Source organism: Dysidea avara, chromosome 4 (assembly GCF_963678975.1).
Source record: "Dysidea avara chromosome 4, odDysAvar1.4, whole genome shotgun sequence".
In the NCBI taxonomy this organism is placed as follows: Eukaryota; Metazoa; Porifera; class Demospongiae; order Dictyoceratida; family Dysideidae; genus Dysidea; species Dysidea avara.
This window is the reverse complement of record NC_089275.1, coordinates 17,113,357-17,129,855: the sequence shown is the minus strand read 5'-3', so window position 1 is coordinate 17,129,855 and position 16,499 is coordinate 17,113,357. Positions and strand designations below refer to the sequence as shown.

The 16,499-nt window shown below is 38.0% G+C and overlaps 1 protein-coding gene across 1 annotated transcript in view; it reads left to right on the top strand.

Moving 5' to 3' along the window:
- LOC136253605 (ankyrin-1-like) overlaps positions 1–16,499 on the top strand; it is a 312,474-nt gene that overhangs the window by 65,367 nt on the left and 230,608 nt on the right. Inside the window, exons 6-8 of the mRNA XM_066046271.1 lie at positions 7,421–7,519; positions 8,059–8,157; positions 8,693–8,791. Coding sequence (XP_065902343.1) covers positions 7,421–7,519; positions 8,059–8,157; positions 8,693–8,791 — 297 coding nt within the window. The remainder of the gene's footprint in view (positions 1–7,420; positions 7,520–8,058; positions 8,158–8,692; positions 8,792–16,499) is intronic.

The window sequence follows — 16,499 nt, the reverse complement described above, 5'->3', positions numbered from 1 at the left end:
AGTCCACACTGGATGAAAAGTTTAATCCTCAAGTTTTCACCCCCACTGTTCAGGAGAAGGCAGTTCTTGCATGGCAACTCCTATATTTCCCCAAACATTACATCCTTGGAATACTGCTCTACGTATATGTTGCAGTAGAGCTGCATTTGTTGGTGGTAGTCCCTCTAAACTCTATCCTTTTTTGGTAAAGAGGTGCAATCTTGTATCATTCACACTTGTGAGACTGCTAGTCCTGTCATAGAGTAGCACAACAAAATGTTCAGTTACTTTAAGACTGCACTCTGGGATGATTCCTGGGAACTTTGACAATTGTACCAAAGTGTCAGTGAGTGGTGGAAAAGAACACCATACTTCCCAAGCACTCTTTTTCCCCTTTCCTTGAAAAAATGACACTGTGTCACATCCTGTTAGGGCATGAAAAATTGGAAGGATTGAGCTATGTTGCTCCAATCTAGCTGCCAGGTGGTGAGTTGCAATGTACCGAATAGATTTACCAACACCAAAAGCAATCCACAATTCAACAGAAATATTGCTATAATACTGTGCAAAAACTGAAATGTCAGCAATTGCAAGAATTAATACATCAGTTTCCAAGGTGCAAATCATTATTTTGGAATGTCCTTGTTTTATTGCATCTAGGACATGTACAAAAATTCTTGTATCTGCTTCCTCATGGTTGCAAGGTTGTAAGTTTCTGTTGTTTATTGGTAGAAGTGACAGTATATTTTGCTCGTGTGCAGTAACAATAGTTTTGTTTGGTAGTGGATTTTGAACGAATTCAATAGCTAAGAATGCAAAGAGCTCTTTCTTGTTGATGTCATTTTGTAGAAAATTTTGCCAGTTAGTTGGAATGGGTGTTTTAGGCAAAATGCATTTCCTTGATCCTTTCCCTCTTCTTTCTCTTGTGCAATTCTTCAGACTGTTACTGGTATAGTCATCCCAGATTATATCTAGCCTTTGCACAAAGTGCAACTGCTGATGTACATATGGGAGAATCATTTCTTGGTGGTACTGCATGAAAGTTTTGGCAGTGCCTGGTTTCAACATTTGCACTATTACAGGCCCATCACAAACAAGTACTGTCACTTCAGGATGGATCAACTGAAAACTTGCACATTCTTCAATACAATTCAATATGCCAGACTTTACCTCAGCTCTTAACTGTCCATCATTAGAGAGAGATGGGGGACAAGGTTGATTTTCATGGGCAAAAAGTCTTCAAGATTTCCATCACGGTTTTGGCAACCAATGTAAAACTTGGAAAACAATTTGCAGTCATTTCTAGCTGCTCGCAACTTCAACATTCCCTTGCTGGCTGTTTTGCAAGTCTTATCCTTGAAGAGTGGAAATTGGTTTTGGGAGATTGTTGCGTCCAGTGGCTTTGTTCTATTCACTAACCTTTCACTTACAAATGTTTTGTATTGCAACTCTCCTTGTTTCAAAATATTTCTCACACTATCTACAGCAAGGGGATTTACAATATCCTTAGTTACAAGTGTGAGGAGATCTTGCATCTCTTCTTCAAACAGATTTCCAATTTCTTTAATATACTCATACAAATCTGTAACACGTTGCTTGAATCTAGTTTGTGAAGAGCTTGATTGGTCATGGTGAGTAGTTTTATTTGTCCTCATTGTGGCAATGTTTTCTGTATCTAGCTCAAACTCATCAATTAATCTAGCTATTTGTGGTCCACCAACCATCCACTGGCGTAATGCAGCTTGGGTTTGCATGAGTCCAACAGCTCCTCTATCTCCTTTCACCATTTCGTTGTTCTGCTCATGAGCGTGATCTATTGCCATAGTTGAAAATTTACTTGTTGTTTTCTTCAGAGTAAAATTTCCTTTCATGAACTGGTCGTACACAGCAGAGTGTTGTGTTGACAATTCTAACATGTCCCTAATATGTACTGATGCCCACCTGGCATAGTGCGTGTGATCAAGAGCAAAGAACTATGGAATTAGTTTAATCAAAGCTTCTAGATAGAGTTGAAAATTAGACTCCCTCACTGATCTTGTAAACAACACAACGATAATTTCTAGCTGAAGGGTGAGTGACCAATATAGAAATTGTGGGTGTTGCTGTGATTGCTTATCACACCATTCAGAGAAACCTAAGTGGTGATCATTCTGACTGGCTACTGTGGATGTGTACTTCTCAAATGCATCCTTTGCAACATGTGCAAGGCAACAGAAGTCACTTGGTGGGCATATCTTGCACGTGTTAAATGACTACAGTGCAAGTAAGAATCTGTTGTTCCAGCTTTTGCTACCATTGACTGGGTGAGTGCATCAACCCACCCACTTCCATTTAGCCATGAACCCAATGTTTTAAAGGCAGTTATTTCAATATGCAGTCCTCCTAACATCACAACAAAATAGTTTTCACCTAATTCTACTGGCCATGTCCACTGTATTTCCTTTGCCATTGCAAACAATGACTGATCACAAGTTAATACAGGAATTTGATCAGAGTTGATAAATTTCATAGCATTCTGCACAATTTTCATTGAATGTCTCACCATTGCAAGTAAGTGTGCAGAATCTTCAAAAAGAGGGAGCAGTGTGCTGGAAAATTGCTTAGTGCCATGACTAATCTTCTCAGCATGATAGGCCGACCATGATATTGACTCGTCTGATCCTGTGCTGCATAGGCTTTGTGTTCTTACATGATCTAGCCACTCAATTTCTTGGTTTTGCACTTATGTAAATTCATTCTGAATGGATGCTTGTTTCACACCTTCTGGTACTACTATGCTACTACTACCATGTGAAATTGGTGGAACAGTTGTGTAAAATGTAGGAAGGGGATCTATGGACTTTTGAGAACGTTTCACAAAGTTTAATTTCCTAATTCATTCAAAACATGATTTCCATCTTCATTACATTGGTGCTGAAAAAGTGAAATTCCTGTTCCATGAAATGAGCCAGATGCTGTTGTAGAGCTAGGATTGTAGTCTATATTATCCACAGTTGCAGTTGTAAACAGCCTTTCCTTTAGCTCTGGAGGACAAACTACCTGCTTTTCAGTGTAGCACTGACAGACAGCATTTACTAAGTCAGATGACAGTCGTAAGAATCGGTCATATGAAACACAGATTCCCAACTGATACAGTTTGTCTATAATGGTCTTGTTTCTAGTGCAGCTATGAATCAGCAGACTGATGTATATTGGAAGAGGAGTTTCTCTTTCAGTTGTATGATGTGTCACAGATGACGCTACTCTGGGAGTATCCTTTTTGATGTTAAATTTGATTAACTGTGAAATTGAAAGTGCTGCCTGACATGCATCTACTTCTGCATCATTGACTGTTGGTCCATGTAAAAAATCATTCTCACTAAAGCCACTAAAGTGCATGGAACAGAATCGCTTTTACATCCTTCATAAAATTTTCCATCAAACACTATCTTACCCTCACTACCAAGTATATCATCTCGAATAATTTTGGCTGCTTGAATCAAGCAAAGAGCTTTTCCATCAGACAGGTCATCTGAAAACAACAAAGTGGAGCCTATATCTTCATTGAAAATCAACAAAATATCTTTTCCTTTTTTATGTTCTGTATACTGTATAGCTGGTAATTTTCGAAAGGTTTTTATTTTCGGATATTTTGAAGAGGCCCTTCTCTTTGAAAATAAATTCCCACGTCCGGTTGTTCCTCGAAAATAAATTCCCACAAGTGAAAGCAGTGATCCAACTTTTGGTGATTCGCTTGCGTATTCCTTGAGTTTTAGCTCAGTATTACTGATAATAATGGGTAAACTGTATCATTACTGTACCAATAACCAGAAAACAGGTGATCCAAATGGGAATTGATGCCATCTGCTCTAGAATCACATGAATCAGTATGGTAGATAGCAAGCTACGATTGAGCCAGTGAATTTACTCCATTCGAGACTCCCTCAGTCTTCTCTCCAGTACACAGAGATGAGATTATTCCATCAGTAAGTCAGATTTTGGCAAACATTCACGCATCTTCATATTTTGTGACACAAATTTCCGTTTATTTGAAATCCATCCGGAGTTCAAAATATGCACTCTTCGAAATTAAAATCCTTTGAAATTCAGATTTTGCTTCTTGTGCGAAAGTTTCTGTTTCGAAAATAACCGGCTATACGGTATGTGCCATCAATTTTTCTTTCAGCCTAGTGGAGTGAATTCTTGCGTTAATGTGTACACCAAGTTGTTGCAGTTTTTCATGGTATACTTTTGTGATATCAGATAGTTTGAAGATGGGAGTTTCCAAATTTGCAATTATTTCCAGTCTAGCGTCTTCTAAATGTGTTTTGACTTCTGACAGGGCTATGCTTTCAAGTACAATGACTGAGTAATCAACTTGAGGTTCACATTTCATAGCACCATGTAGCCTGTTATACAGGTTTGCTAGACATTTAGCATGGTATTTTGCTTCTAATGCAACCATATCACCCTCACTAAGCTTCCTTAGTAAGCTATGATCACTCAAAAGCTCAGCTGAAGAACGGACCCTGGTATCCAATGTAAGAGTATGTGCATGATGTAACTCACCAACTGAAGCCCCTTCATTGCACAAGAAACAGCTGTCCTTACTACCTTTTTGATCTAATTCATTGGATCTTGTTCGTATTGCTACTGGGACAGGGATGGAATCATTACTAGAGGATAGAGAGCGCCTCTTAACTCTGTTTATTTTAGTGTTATTGTAGTTGTCCCTGCATGACTTGTGCCATCTTGCTTTATGGTTTATTAAAGTAGTTTCAATTCCACTGCCATCTTTAAGCCTCTCTATTCTCAGTCTTAGTGAATCAGGTAACACACCACCATAATTATAAAAGTTCATTAAGTCTATTGCAGCTGTTAAGTATCCAGCTCAAATATTTTTTCTCTTAGAATCAGCAGGACACACCAGTTCTTCACGAAGTTTATAACACTGACATATGAAACATAGTGACCAGTCTATCTGCTCATCTACAGTGGGCTGCTTTCCTGCCACTGGAAAATCTGCTTGCTGCATTATTTCTCTGCAATGTGTATTATTATTATAAATGACTGAGATAATGCTGCATGGATAAATTATACTATTGTATATATTTACTATGTATACCTTAGGTACTGGTGAGCTATACAAAGCAGAATCTAAGCCTAAGATTAAGGCCAGGGGTCTAGCTAACAAAAGGTGAAATGAGACAGACACACCTACATTAAAAGACTAACTATAGTTATACTTCTAGCTGTAGCATGATATTGGAAGCTATATGGCTACTACGTGTACGTATGCTGCTATTCAAACGTTGCAAAGTGGTGAGCTTGCTACGAACTGGCATGGGCTGATTTGTGAAGTTAATACTAGCCTAACTGGTGTTATAACAAGTATATTAAGCCATTAATTAATTACTTAATTATGCTTCGCACCGCAACAGTTGCTCAGTAGGCGTTTCAGTCTCGTTGCTAAGGATGAATGAATATGTACATATGATTGTGGGTTTTAATTATAGATGAAGAGTGTTGAGAGTGCTGTACATTCCTCTTTAAGCTAAGTTATGGTTCAATTTTCTCTGAGATGAATGGTTTATTGTTATCATAGCATCTTAAGCAGCTGTAACAGCCACAAAATTCTAATTTCACCGGAGGTGTGAGCTCATTTTGGTAAGCAGAAATATAATCATAGATATGGGAAATTTCATATCATATAATAGTAGACATATACATTTCATGTGTTTAGAAAGTTTCATACAAGTATGGCTTCTTATCTACACAAGATAGTTGAGCATGTTACACCGTGACGCTGAGCTAAAAACACCCATAAATCTGTAATATGAAGTAGATGGAAATGACACTATATCACAATATGAACAGCATTAAAAGTTACCTCTTTTGTCAAATTCTTACGGTTTTATGATGATCCACACAATGTTTGTGCTGTGCTGCTATACTAATACTGCCTCATCATTGTCAGGGAAAATTTAGACTGGTTTTTGGGTGATATTATTTTGTGGGCCACACCTACTCCTTTGTGGTCCCTACTATACAGTACTATCACACAAATTCAAAATTGCCAAAACTCGAATATTAGTCTTGCTACCTCACTGCCTCACTGACCACAGTTGCAAGGCTAGAGACCAAACTAAGCAGCACATTGCCACCATTTTACACCACAATAGCAAACTCACTGGTGGGATGTGCCTTTTGAGGTTCCGACGAGTGTAGGCACTCTGCGCTTTGTCTTTTCTTTAATCTTCAATCAGGCTGCTTGTCTTCTACTTCATCCAACAAAACCACATTGAGGCATTAATTTTCTGTATCAACACTTTTTTCAGCAACATAGTTATATAGATGTCACAGAATTGTTTTAGAGCTGGATTTCAGAAGCACTTCAGTCCTGGTGGTATACTAGCTAGATATCTGCAAGTTCGCGATTGAGATCCCATTAGTGATAGATTCATGATCACGTCCATCAATTAAAGATCTATGTGAACTAATAGTGATAGAATATGGGGACCGCACCTCTTAACAATCTAGCTGTTTACTCAACAGTAAACAAGATGACCTCACCCCTTATTGGTCTAGCTAGCTGCACCCCTCTTGGCTGACTCAAGATATAGTCTAATACAACAGTCACTCTAATACAACAGTCATTATTATTATTAATATTAACACTGTACAATGACCAGTACTAAAGGTCTGGCAGCAACATGTGCTGCAGCATTAGGTGTATCTAACCTAATTTCAAGGACTTAGACTTAATCATTTATAGTTGAAATGGTGTAACAGAAAAGGGGCTAAAGTAAGGAAAACACCCTCCAACCCTAGGATTCAAACTGCAGGTCACCCAATGTCTAGTCAGGACCACACTCAGTCTTCTTCCAGGAGTCATGTATGCTATTCTATTCGAACAGTCACAAGTTGCATTGTAACTGGCAGCAAAGAAACTTATCAAACTAGTACAGTTTTTAAAAATTGTTAATTTAAAAATGAAGTTGGTATCTATACCATAAAAATTAGTAAAATAAGAGATGATTGATGGTTTTACAGCTAAGCTCAGTGGGGAAATCCCTACTTTGGCACATTAGATATAACAATTTTTTTTTCAATGCCAAAATAGGAACTTTTCCACTGAGCTATACCATAATGTCATCAATCATCTCCTGTTTCACTACTTTTTATTGTATATATCCCTACTTCATTTTTAAATTAGCAATTTATAAAATACTAGTTGAATAGATGGTAACATGCCACAGTAGACATTTTCCCACGGCATAACCGTGTTAAGTCCTTAACAATATGGTTATTGTGGAATTATTAAATTTTGTAATGGTAATAAATTCCTTTTTAATATGTGTGTTTCCATGGAATCTTCTCATGTACACAGATTATCCATGATGTATCATATTATATCACTGTGAAATAATAACTGTCACTGTTGATTACTTTGTAACTATAGGATGGACATACTCCTCTATATGCTGCTGCATCTAATGGTCATTCTCAAGTAGTGGAGATGTTGATCAAGTCAGAAGCAGATATCAATGTTGCTGATCAAGTGAGGCAATAATTATTTAAGTTAATGAACTTATTCTGTATTATAGTCTTCTTGTACCCCTGGTTTTTCCTTAACAAGGTTGTGGTGTAGACAAACTGCCAAAAATTATTTCTAGTAGAGCCATGAAGTCCTTTATTTGCCAGTAAAATTACACATTGATTCAAGTAAAACACGCGCTTTCTTTATTGGAGAAAAGAACACAAATTAAGTTAAAATTAGAAGTTGTACACCAAAAGTCCTTGTACCACTGAGGTCACATACACACCTCATGTTCGTAGAATACATTAACGATTGAATGCTGTACTTTGGTATTGAATAGATGGTAACATGCCACAGTAGGGATTTTCCCACAGCATAACTGTGTTAAGTCCTTAGCAATATAGTTATTATGGAATTATTAAATTTCTTAATGGTAATAAAGTCCTTTATAATATGTGTCTTTCTATGGAATCTTCTCATGTACACAGGTTATCCATGATGCATCAAATTATATCAATATGAAATAATAACTGTCACTGTTGATTACTTTGTCACTATAGGATGGACGTACTGCTCTACGTATAGCTGCATATAATGGCCATTCTCAAGTAGTGGAGATGTTGAGTAAGTCAGAAGCAGATGTCAATGCTGCTAATGAAGTGAGGCAATAATTATTTACATTAATGAAATTATTCTGTATATAGTCTTCTTGTACAACTGGTTTTTCCTTACAAGGTAGTTATGTAGACAAACTGCCAAATATTATTTTTAGTATACCCATGAAGTCCTTTATTTGCCAGTAAAATTACAATTGATTCAAGTAAAACACGTGCTTTCTTTATTGGAGAAAAGAACACAAATTAAGCTAAAATTAGATGTTGTACACGTGAAGTCCTTGTACTACTGAGGTCACATACACACCTCAAGTTCATAGAATACATTAACGATTGAATGCTGTACTTTGGCATTGAATAGATGGTAACTGCCACAGTAGGAATTTTCCCACAGTATAACTGTGTTAAGTCCTTAGCAATATGGTTATTATGGAATTATTAAATTTCGTAAAGGTAATAAAGTCCTTTATAATATGTGTCTTTCCATTGAATCTTCTCATGAGCACAGGTTATCCATGATGCATCAAATTATATCAATCTGAAATAATAACTGTCACTGTTGATTACTTTGTCACTATAGTATCGACGTACTGCTATACGTACTGCTGCATATAATGGTCATACTGAAGTAGTGGAGATGTTGATCAAGTCAGAAGCAGATGTCAATGCTGCTAATAAAGTGAGGCAATATTTTTTTACATTAATGAAATTATAGTGCATGTAGTCCACTTGTACCCCTGGTTTTTCCTTAACAAGGTTGTTATGTAGACAAACTGCCAAATATTATTTTTAGTATAGCCATGAAGTCCTTTATTTTCAAGTAAAATTACACATTCATTCAAGTAAAACATGTGCTTTCTTTATTGGAGAAAGGAGCACAAATTAGGCTAAAATTCACTTCAGGATATTTAGCTCAAAGATTTTCGCTTAGGCTCCTAGGCTATAGGTAAACACCTTGAACAGGCTCTGCCTTCTGTGTACACCCTCCAGTGCCTAACTGGTAAAGTAGATAATAAAATTAGATGTTGTACACCAAAGTCCTTGTACTAATGAGATCACATACACACCTCGTGTTTGTAGAATACATTAACAATTGAATGCTGTACTTTGGTATTGAATAGATGGTAACATGCCACAGTAGGGATTTTCCCACATAGTTGTGTTAGGTGCTTAACAATATGTGACTGAATTTGACATAACAAGGCTTCGACGCACAAAGCTTCATTAGGAGATGTGGCGATTTTAAGGAATCATTGTGTAAAAACTTCCCAGTGCCTACAGCTGTGCAAACAAAATTTGCACCAATTATTCATCTATTTACTAGCTATCACTGGGTAGGTGTATACATTTCTGATACCCAAAATTTGCCCTGTTTTGGACAGCTTTTTTCGAGCTGGTTATAATATCACAGGTGGCAGTAATAGGGTGGGAGGGTGGGCTTAATATAGGGGTATAAAATGAAGTAAGAAGACGATTGGAATCCAGAGGCCAAGTTTGGGCTCTCCATGGCCCTACATGGCCCTAAAATCACTCCAAATTGATTGAGAACACTGTTGGCGAGCTCTCTGTCAAGTCCCAGCTCACTACACGCCATTATCACAAAACCATGGCCATTTAATGGTGCCAATCTCCCACTCGTGGCTTTGACAGGGTCGGAAAAAAGCTGCTACAGAAACCAGACTTTCCAGTGCTTAAGGAAGTACAGTGTGGAATATGATAGTGTATTAGACTAGCAATCCATTTATGGTAAAAACGTAAGTTTGATTTTGTGTGTGTGGAAGCCTTTTTATGTGAAATCCAGTCACATATTGTTATGGAATTATTAAATTTGGTAATGTTAATAAAGTCCTTTATATTATGTGTCTTTCCATGGAATCTTCTCATGTACATAGGTTATCCATGATGCTTCAAATTATATCAATATGAAATAATAACTGTCACTGTTCATTACTTTGTCACTATAGGATGGACGTACTGCTTTACGTACTGCTGCATATAGTTGTCATACTCAATTAGTGGAGATGTTGATTAAGTCAGAAGCAGATGTCAATGCTGCTGATAAAGTGAGGCAATCAAGACACACGGTAGTGTGTCGTGCAGCCCAAGAAGCCAGTGCGCAACACCCGTGAGTATATTGACAGAAAGAAAACGCAATTTTCACACCTCCGTAGCTCTGTGCTGCCTTGATGGAACAAGACGATTTTTGCTGTGGACACTCCCTCCACCTTCAGCACTCCACATTCCAAATTAGAGCGAAATCGCTTCAAGCGTTCCCGAGATATGCGACTTCAAAAATTGGCTCAGTTTCTTCGTTTTTTTTCTTATTTTTCTTCCTCTTTTCGCACACTTACAAAAACTGCTATAAAACGCGAACGCTATATCCGATTGCCTTGAAATTTGGCACACAGAAGGGAGGTATAACGGCGCATCTCTGTACCAACTTTGGCTAGGATACGATAAACAGGAAAAGAGTTATGATCGATTATTCACGAAAAATAACATCAATATGTTGTCACGCTACAGGGTAAACCGCGTATGGGAAGAAGCTAAAAATCGGTGGGTGAATAGGTTAACTACTGAACCTCAAACCTTTTGTGGTTGGAAAGAAATCGAGCTAAAAAACAGGAAGATACAACGAAAAAACCAACAGTGTGTAACAATTACGCAATCGAGATTAGCTAATAAAAAACGACTACTTGCCACGCCTACCAGATAAACGCTAAGGGGAATGCTTTGAAAATCGCTGTATAGAAGGAGTAATCATCTTAGAAAGGCTCTTCAATGGTGTAGAAGAATAAGACGTAAAGCCACGGAGTTATAACACGAAATCCAACTTGGTGCAGCAAGTGCGAGATCGAGATACTCTAATAGAGCAGTCATCCTAATAGAGCAGTCACCCTGCAGAGAATTCAAGAGATCAGCTAGAAACAAATAACCTGTATAGAGATCAGCTAGAAACAAGTCACCCTGTAGAGAGATCAGCTATAAACAATTCACCCTGTAGAGAGATCAGCTAGAAAAATTTACCTTATAGGGAGTTCATGCAACTATGGAAAGGGATAGTTCAGCTAGAAGAAATCACCTTGTAGAGTTCAGCTACAAAGAACTACCATGTGGAGAGTTCAACTACAAACAAATCGCCCTGTAGAGAGATCAATAGGAGAAGTTACCTTGTAGAGAGTTCAGCTGCAAAGAAACCATCATGTAGAAAGTTTAGCTGCAAACAAATCACCTGTAGGGAGTTCAGCTACAAACAAATCTCCCTGTAGAGAGATCAGCCAGAAGAAATTTCCTTGTAGAGAGTTCAGCTACAAACAAATCAGCCTGTAGAGAGATCAGCTAGAAGGAGTCACCTTGCAGAGAGTTCAGTTACAAAGAAACCATCATGTAGAGAGTTCAGCTACAAACTAGTGACCTTGTAGAGACATCAGCTAAAAGAAGTTACCTTATAGAGAGTTCAGCTACAGAGAAACTATCATGTAGAGAGTTCAGCTGCAAACAAATCACATGTAGAGAGTTCAGCTACAAGCAAATCTCCCTGTAGAGAGATCAGCTAGCAGAAGTTTCCTGTAGAGAGTTCAGCTACAAACAAATCACCCTGTAGAAAGATCAACTAGAAGAAATTACCTTGTAGAGAGTTCAGCTACAAAGAAACCATCATGTAGAGAGTTAAGCTGCAAACAAATCACCTGTAGAGAGTTCAGCTACAAACAAATCTCCCTGCAGAGAGATCAGCTAGAAGAAGTTTCCTTGTAGAGAGTTCAGCTACAAACAAATCACCCTGTAGAATAATCAGCTAGAAGGAGTCACCCTGTATAGAGTTCAGTTACAAAGAAACCATCATGTAGAGAATTCAGCTGCAAACTAGTGACCTTATAGAGACATCAGCTAAAAGAAATTACCTTGTAGAGAGTTCAGCTACAAAGAAACTACCATGTATAGAGTTCAGCTGCAAACAAATCACCTGTAGAGATTTTAGCTACAAACAAATCTCCCTGTAGAGAGATCAGCTAGAAGAAGTTTCCTTGTAGAGAGTTCAGCTACAAACAAATCATCCTCTAGAAAGATCAGCTAGAAGAAGTCACCTTGTAGAGAGTTTAGTTACAAGGAAACCACCATATAGAGAGTTAAACTACAAACTATTGACCTTGTAGAGACATCAGTTACATTGTAGAGAGTTCTGCTACAAAGAAACCATCATGTAGAGAGTTCAGCTGCAAACAAATCACCTGTAGAGAGTTCAGCTACAAACAAATCTCCCTGTAGAGAGATCAGCTAGAAGAAGTTACCTTGTAGAGAATTCAGCTACAAACTAGTGACCTTGTAGAGACATCAGCTAAAAGAAATTACCTTGTAGAGAGTTCAGCTACAAAGAAACCACCATGTAGAGAGTTCAGCTGCAAACAAATCACCTGTAGAGAGTTCAGTTACAAACAATCTCCCTGTAGAGAGATCAGCTAGAAGAAGTTTCCTTGTAGAGATTTCAGCTACAAACAAATCACCCTGTAGAAAGATCAGCTAGAAGAAGTCACCTTGTAGAGAGTTCAGTTACAAAGAAACCACCATATAGAGAGTTCAGCTACAAACTAGTGACCTTGTAGAGACATCAGTTACCTTGTAGAGAGTTCTGCTACAAAGAAACCATCATGTAGAGAGTTCAGCTGAAAACAAATCACCTGTAGAGAGTTCAGCTACAAACAAATATCCCTGTAGAAAGATCAGCTAGAAGAAGTCACCTTGTAGAAAGTTCAGTTACAAAGAAACCATCATGTAGAGAGTTCAGCTGCAAACAAATCACCTGTAGAGAGTTTAGCTACAAACAAATCTCCCTGCAGAGAGATCAGCTAGAAGAAGTTTCCTTGTAGAGAATTCAGCTACAAACGAATCACCCTCTAGAAAGATCGGCTAGAAGAAGTCACCTTGTAGAGAGTTCAGTTACAAAGAAACCATCATGTAGAGAATTCAGCTGCAAACAAATCTGTTTAGAGAGTTCAGCTACAAAGAACCATCATGTAGAGAGTTCAGCTGCAAACAAATCACCTGTAGAGAGTTCAGCTACAAACAAATCTCCCTGTAGAAAGATCAGCTAGAAGAAGTTACCTTGTAGAGAGTTCAGCCACAAAGAACCATCATGTAGAGAGTTCAGCTGCAAAGAAATCACCTGTAGAGAGTTAAGCTACAAATAAATCTACCTGTAGAGAGATCAGCTAGAAGAAGTTACCTTGTGGAGAGTTCAGCTACAAAGAAACCATCATGTAGAGAGTTCAGCTGCAAAGAAATCACCTGTAGAGAGTTCAGCTACAAACAAATCACCCTGTAGAGAGATCAGCTATAAGAAATTACCTTGTAGAGGGTTCAGTTACAAAGAAACCACCATGTAGAGAGTTCAGCTTCAAAGAAATCACCCTGTAGAAAATTCAGCCACAAACAAATTGCCCTGCAGAAAGATCAGTTAGAAGAAGTTACCTTGTATGAGAGTTCAGCTACAAAGAAACCATTCTGTAAAGAGCTCAGCTGCAAACAAATCACCTGCACAGAATTCAGCTACAAACAAATCACCCTGTAGAGAGATCAGCTGGAAGAAGTTACCTTGTAGATAGTTCAGCTACAAACAAATCACCCTGTAGAGAGATCAGCTGGAAGAAGTTACCTTGTAAATTGTTCAGCCACTAATAATTCAACCTGTAGAGAGGGCAGCAAGAAGAAGTCACCTTGTAGAGTGTTCAGTTACAAAGAAACCACCATGGAGAGTTCTGTAATAATTATATGTATTATATATATAATTTGTACATTTACTGATAAAATCAGAAATATTGTACATCTGCTTCATCTTTTCTTCTTCCTGTGGTAAAGAAAAAAAAAGACAGGTTAAAAAAGTCTCAAAGCCGGCCATAGACCGGCTTTGTGGTATACAAATGCAAAAAGAAATGAAATCTAATCCAAAACAGCCAAGCTGTAAAAAAATAGTGCAGCCCTCAAAAAGGCTATGGTGAAAAAAGATGTGAAATCCAAGGTGGCGGCCAAGAAATGGCTGTGATGGTAGGTTAATGGTAAAAATTTTAATAACGGCAATTTAGGTGATTTTTTTGCCAAGACCAAGCGGCACAAAAATTCACCTGAATTGTCGTTATTAAAATTTTTACCATTACCCTACCATCACAGCCATTTCTTGGCTGTCACCTTGGATTTCACATCTTTTTTCACCATAACGTTTTTGAGGGCCGCACTGTTTTTTAACAGCTTGGCTGTTTTGGATTAGATACCATAAACAGGTAAAGAGTTATGAGCGATTATTCACGAAAAATAACACCAATATGTTGTCACGCCTACAGGGTAAACCGCGTATGGGAAGAAACTGAAAATTTCTGGGTGAATAGGTTAACTATTGAACCTCAAACCTTTTGTGGTTTGAAAGAAATCGAGTTAAAACCAGGAAGATAGAACGAAAAAGCCAACAGTGTGTAACAATTACGCAATCGAGATTAGGTAATAAAAAACGACTATTTTCCACGCTTACCAGATAAACCGCTTGGGGTAATGCTTTGAAATTCGCTGTACAGATGGAGTAATCATCTTAGAAATGCTCTTCAATGGTGTAGAAGAATCAGACGTAAAGCCATGGAGTTATAACACGAAATCCAACTTGGTGTAGCAAGTGCGAGATCGAGACACTCTAATAGAGCAGTCATCCTAATAGAGCAGTCACCCTGAACTGAATTCAAGAGATCAGTTAGAAACAAGTAACCTGTATAGAGATTAGCTACAAACAATTCACCCTGTAGAGAGATCAGTTAGAAGAAGTTACCTTGTAGGGAGTTCAACTACGGAAAGAGATAGTTCAGCTCGTACATGAAGCAGCAAAAAATGGTCACACTAAAGTAATAGAATTATTATTATTAAGAGGTGCTGATGTGAATAGTTCGGATAATGTGAGTAATAGTATAATGATGTAATATATACATTAAATGAATTTAGTTAAGTAGTACTTCAATACAAGGGTGTAGGAACCGGTGGGGCCAGGGGGGGCCAGGCCCCTACATTATTTTCAAAAGCATGTTTTGGCTCCCCCACTTTTTGGGACAAGTAGCCAAAGTTATATACATACACACACACACACTCACTCACACACACACACACACACACACACACAGAGAAATACATACCTCCACACAAGAAGCCATACAACCATCATGCAAAATCACTATCTGGGGTGTGGCATTGTCATGAACTGAATGATTTTATCTTTATTATTATTACATCATATTATATTATTACATAATAAAGGAAACTACGTCACAATATTCGTTGTATAAATATGTCTTTTCAAATCATAAAATTACTTGAGAGAAATGATCAGCGGTTGCAATTTGTTCGTTCTTCTTTGTACGCGACGCGTGGCGCAGTGAGCAGGGTTGTCCTCGTCCAGCTATTGAGGGATGTCTGGACCGATAAGGGAACTACTTGCACCGACAAAGAAGAGGCTATTCGACTACTTCAAGGATGTCGAGAAGTTTATGGGGTCGCCAATAAACGAAGAAGCGATAGAAGATGAAGAAGCAACAGTAGAAGAGTATGTTGAACGTATAAGTAACAATGTTCTAATTTTAGAGAAATGCAACCGAGAGTGGGCAACGCTGCTGAAAGAAGTGAAAGGTGAACGAAAGGTCACCGAAGAAGAAGAGCACGCACGAGCCGCAGAAGGTTCAGAGGGATATGTAGAGGCTCTGATAGCAGCGGGTGAGTTTATAGCTCGTTTAAAAGGGAGACTTAAATGCGTAAAGCGAAGGTATGAACAAAAGGAACTCCACGAACAAAAGGAAATGCTTCACCAACCTGCTTTCGATTCGTCCTTGGTGAATACCCACTCTAATCTCTCAAGTCGCAGTCAAAATTTGACCAGTGTTGTTAAGGTCAATTTACCCAAAATACAGCTGCCGAATTTTGAAGGAAATGTACAACAATGGACTGAGTTCTGGGATATGTTCAAAATGTGTGTAGATGAGCAAAATATTTCAAAGGCTTGTAAGTTTAATTATTTGAAGAGTGTGTTAAAGGGTGCTGCAGCAGCAGCCATTTCAGGCATTTCAATATGTGATGATAATTATGATGATGCAGTGGCTTTTTTGAAAGAACGATTTGGTCGGGAGGAAGTAATAATAGAGTCATTATATGCAAAATTGCAGAGCCTCCCAAAGTCGTGTAACAAATTTACAGAAGTTCGCCAAACTTATCAATCTATAGAAAAGGTTTTAAGACAATTAGAAGCCCAAGGAGAAGCTATTAACAACCAGAGAATATTAATACAATTGGTTCTTTCTAAATTTCCATCTGAGGTTATTGTTAAATTAGAAGAATCCAAACAACCCACCAAAGGGTGGAATATGGAA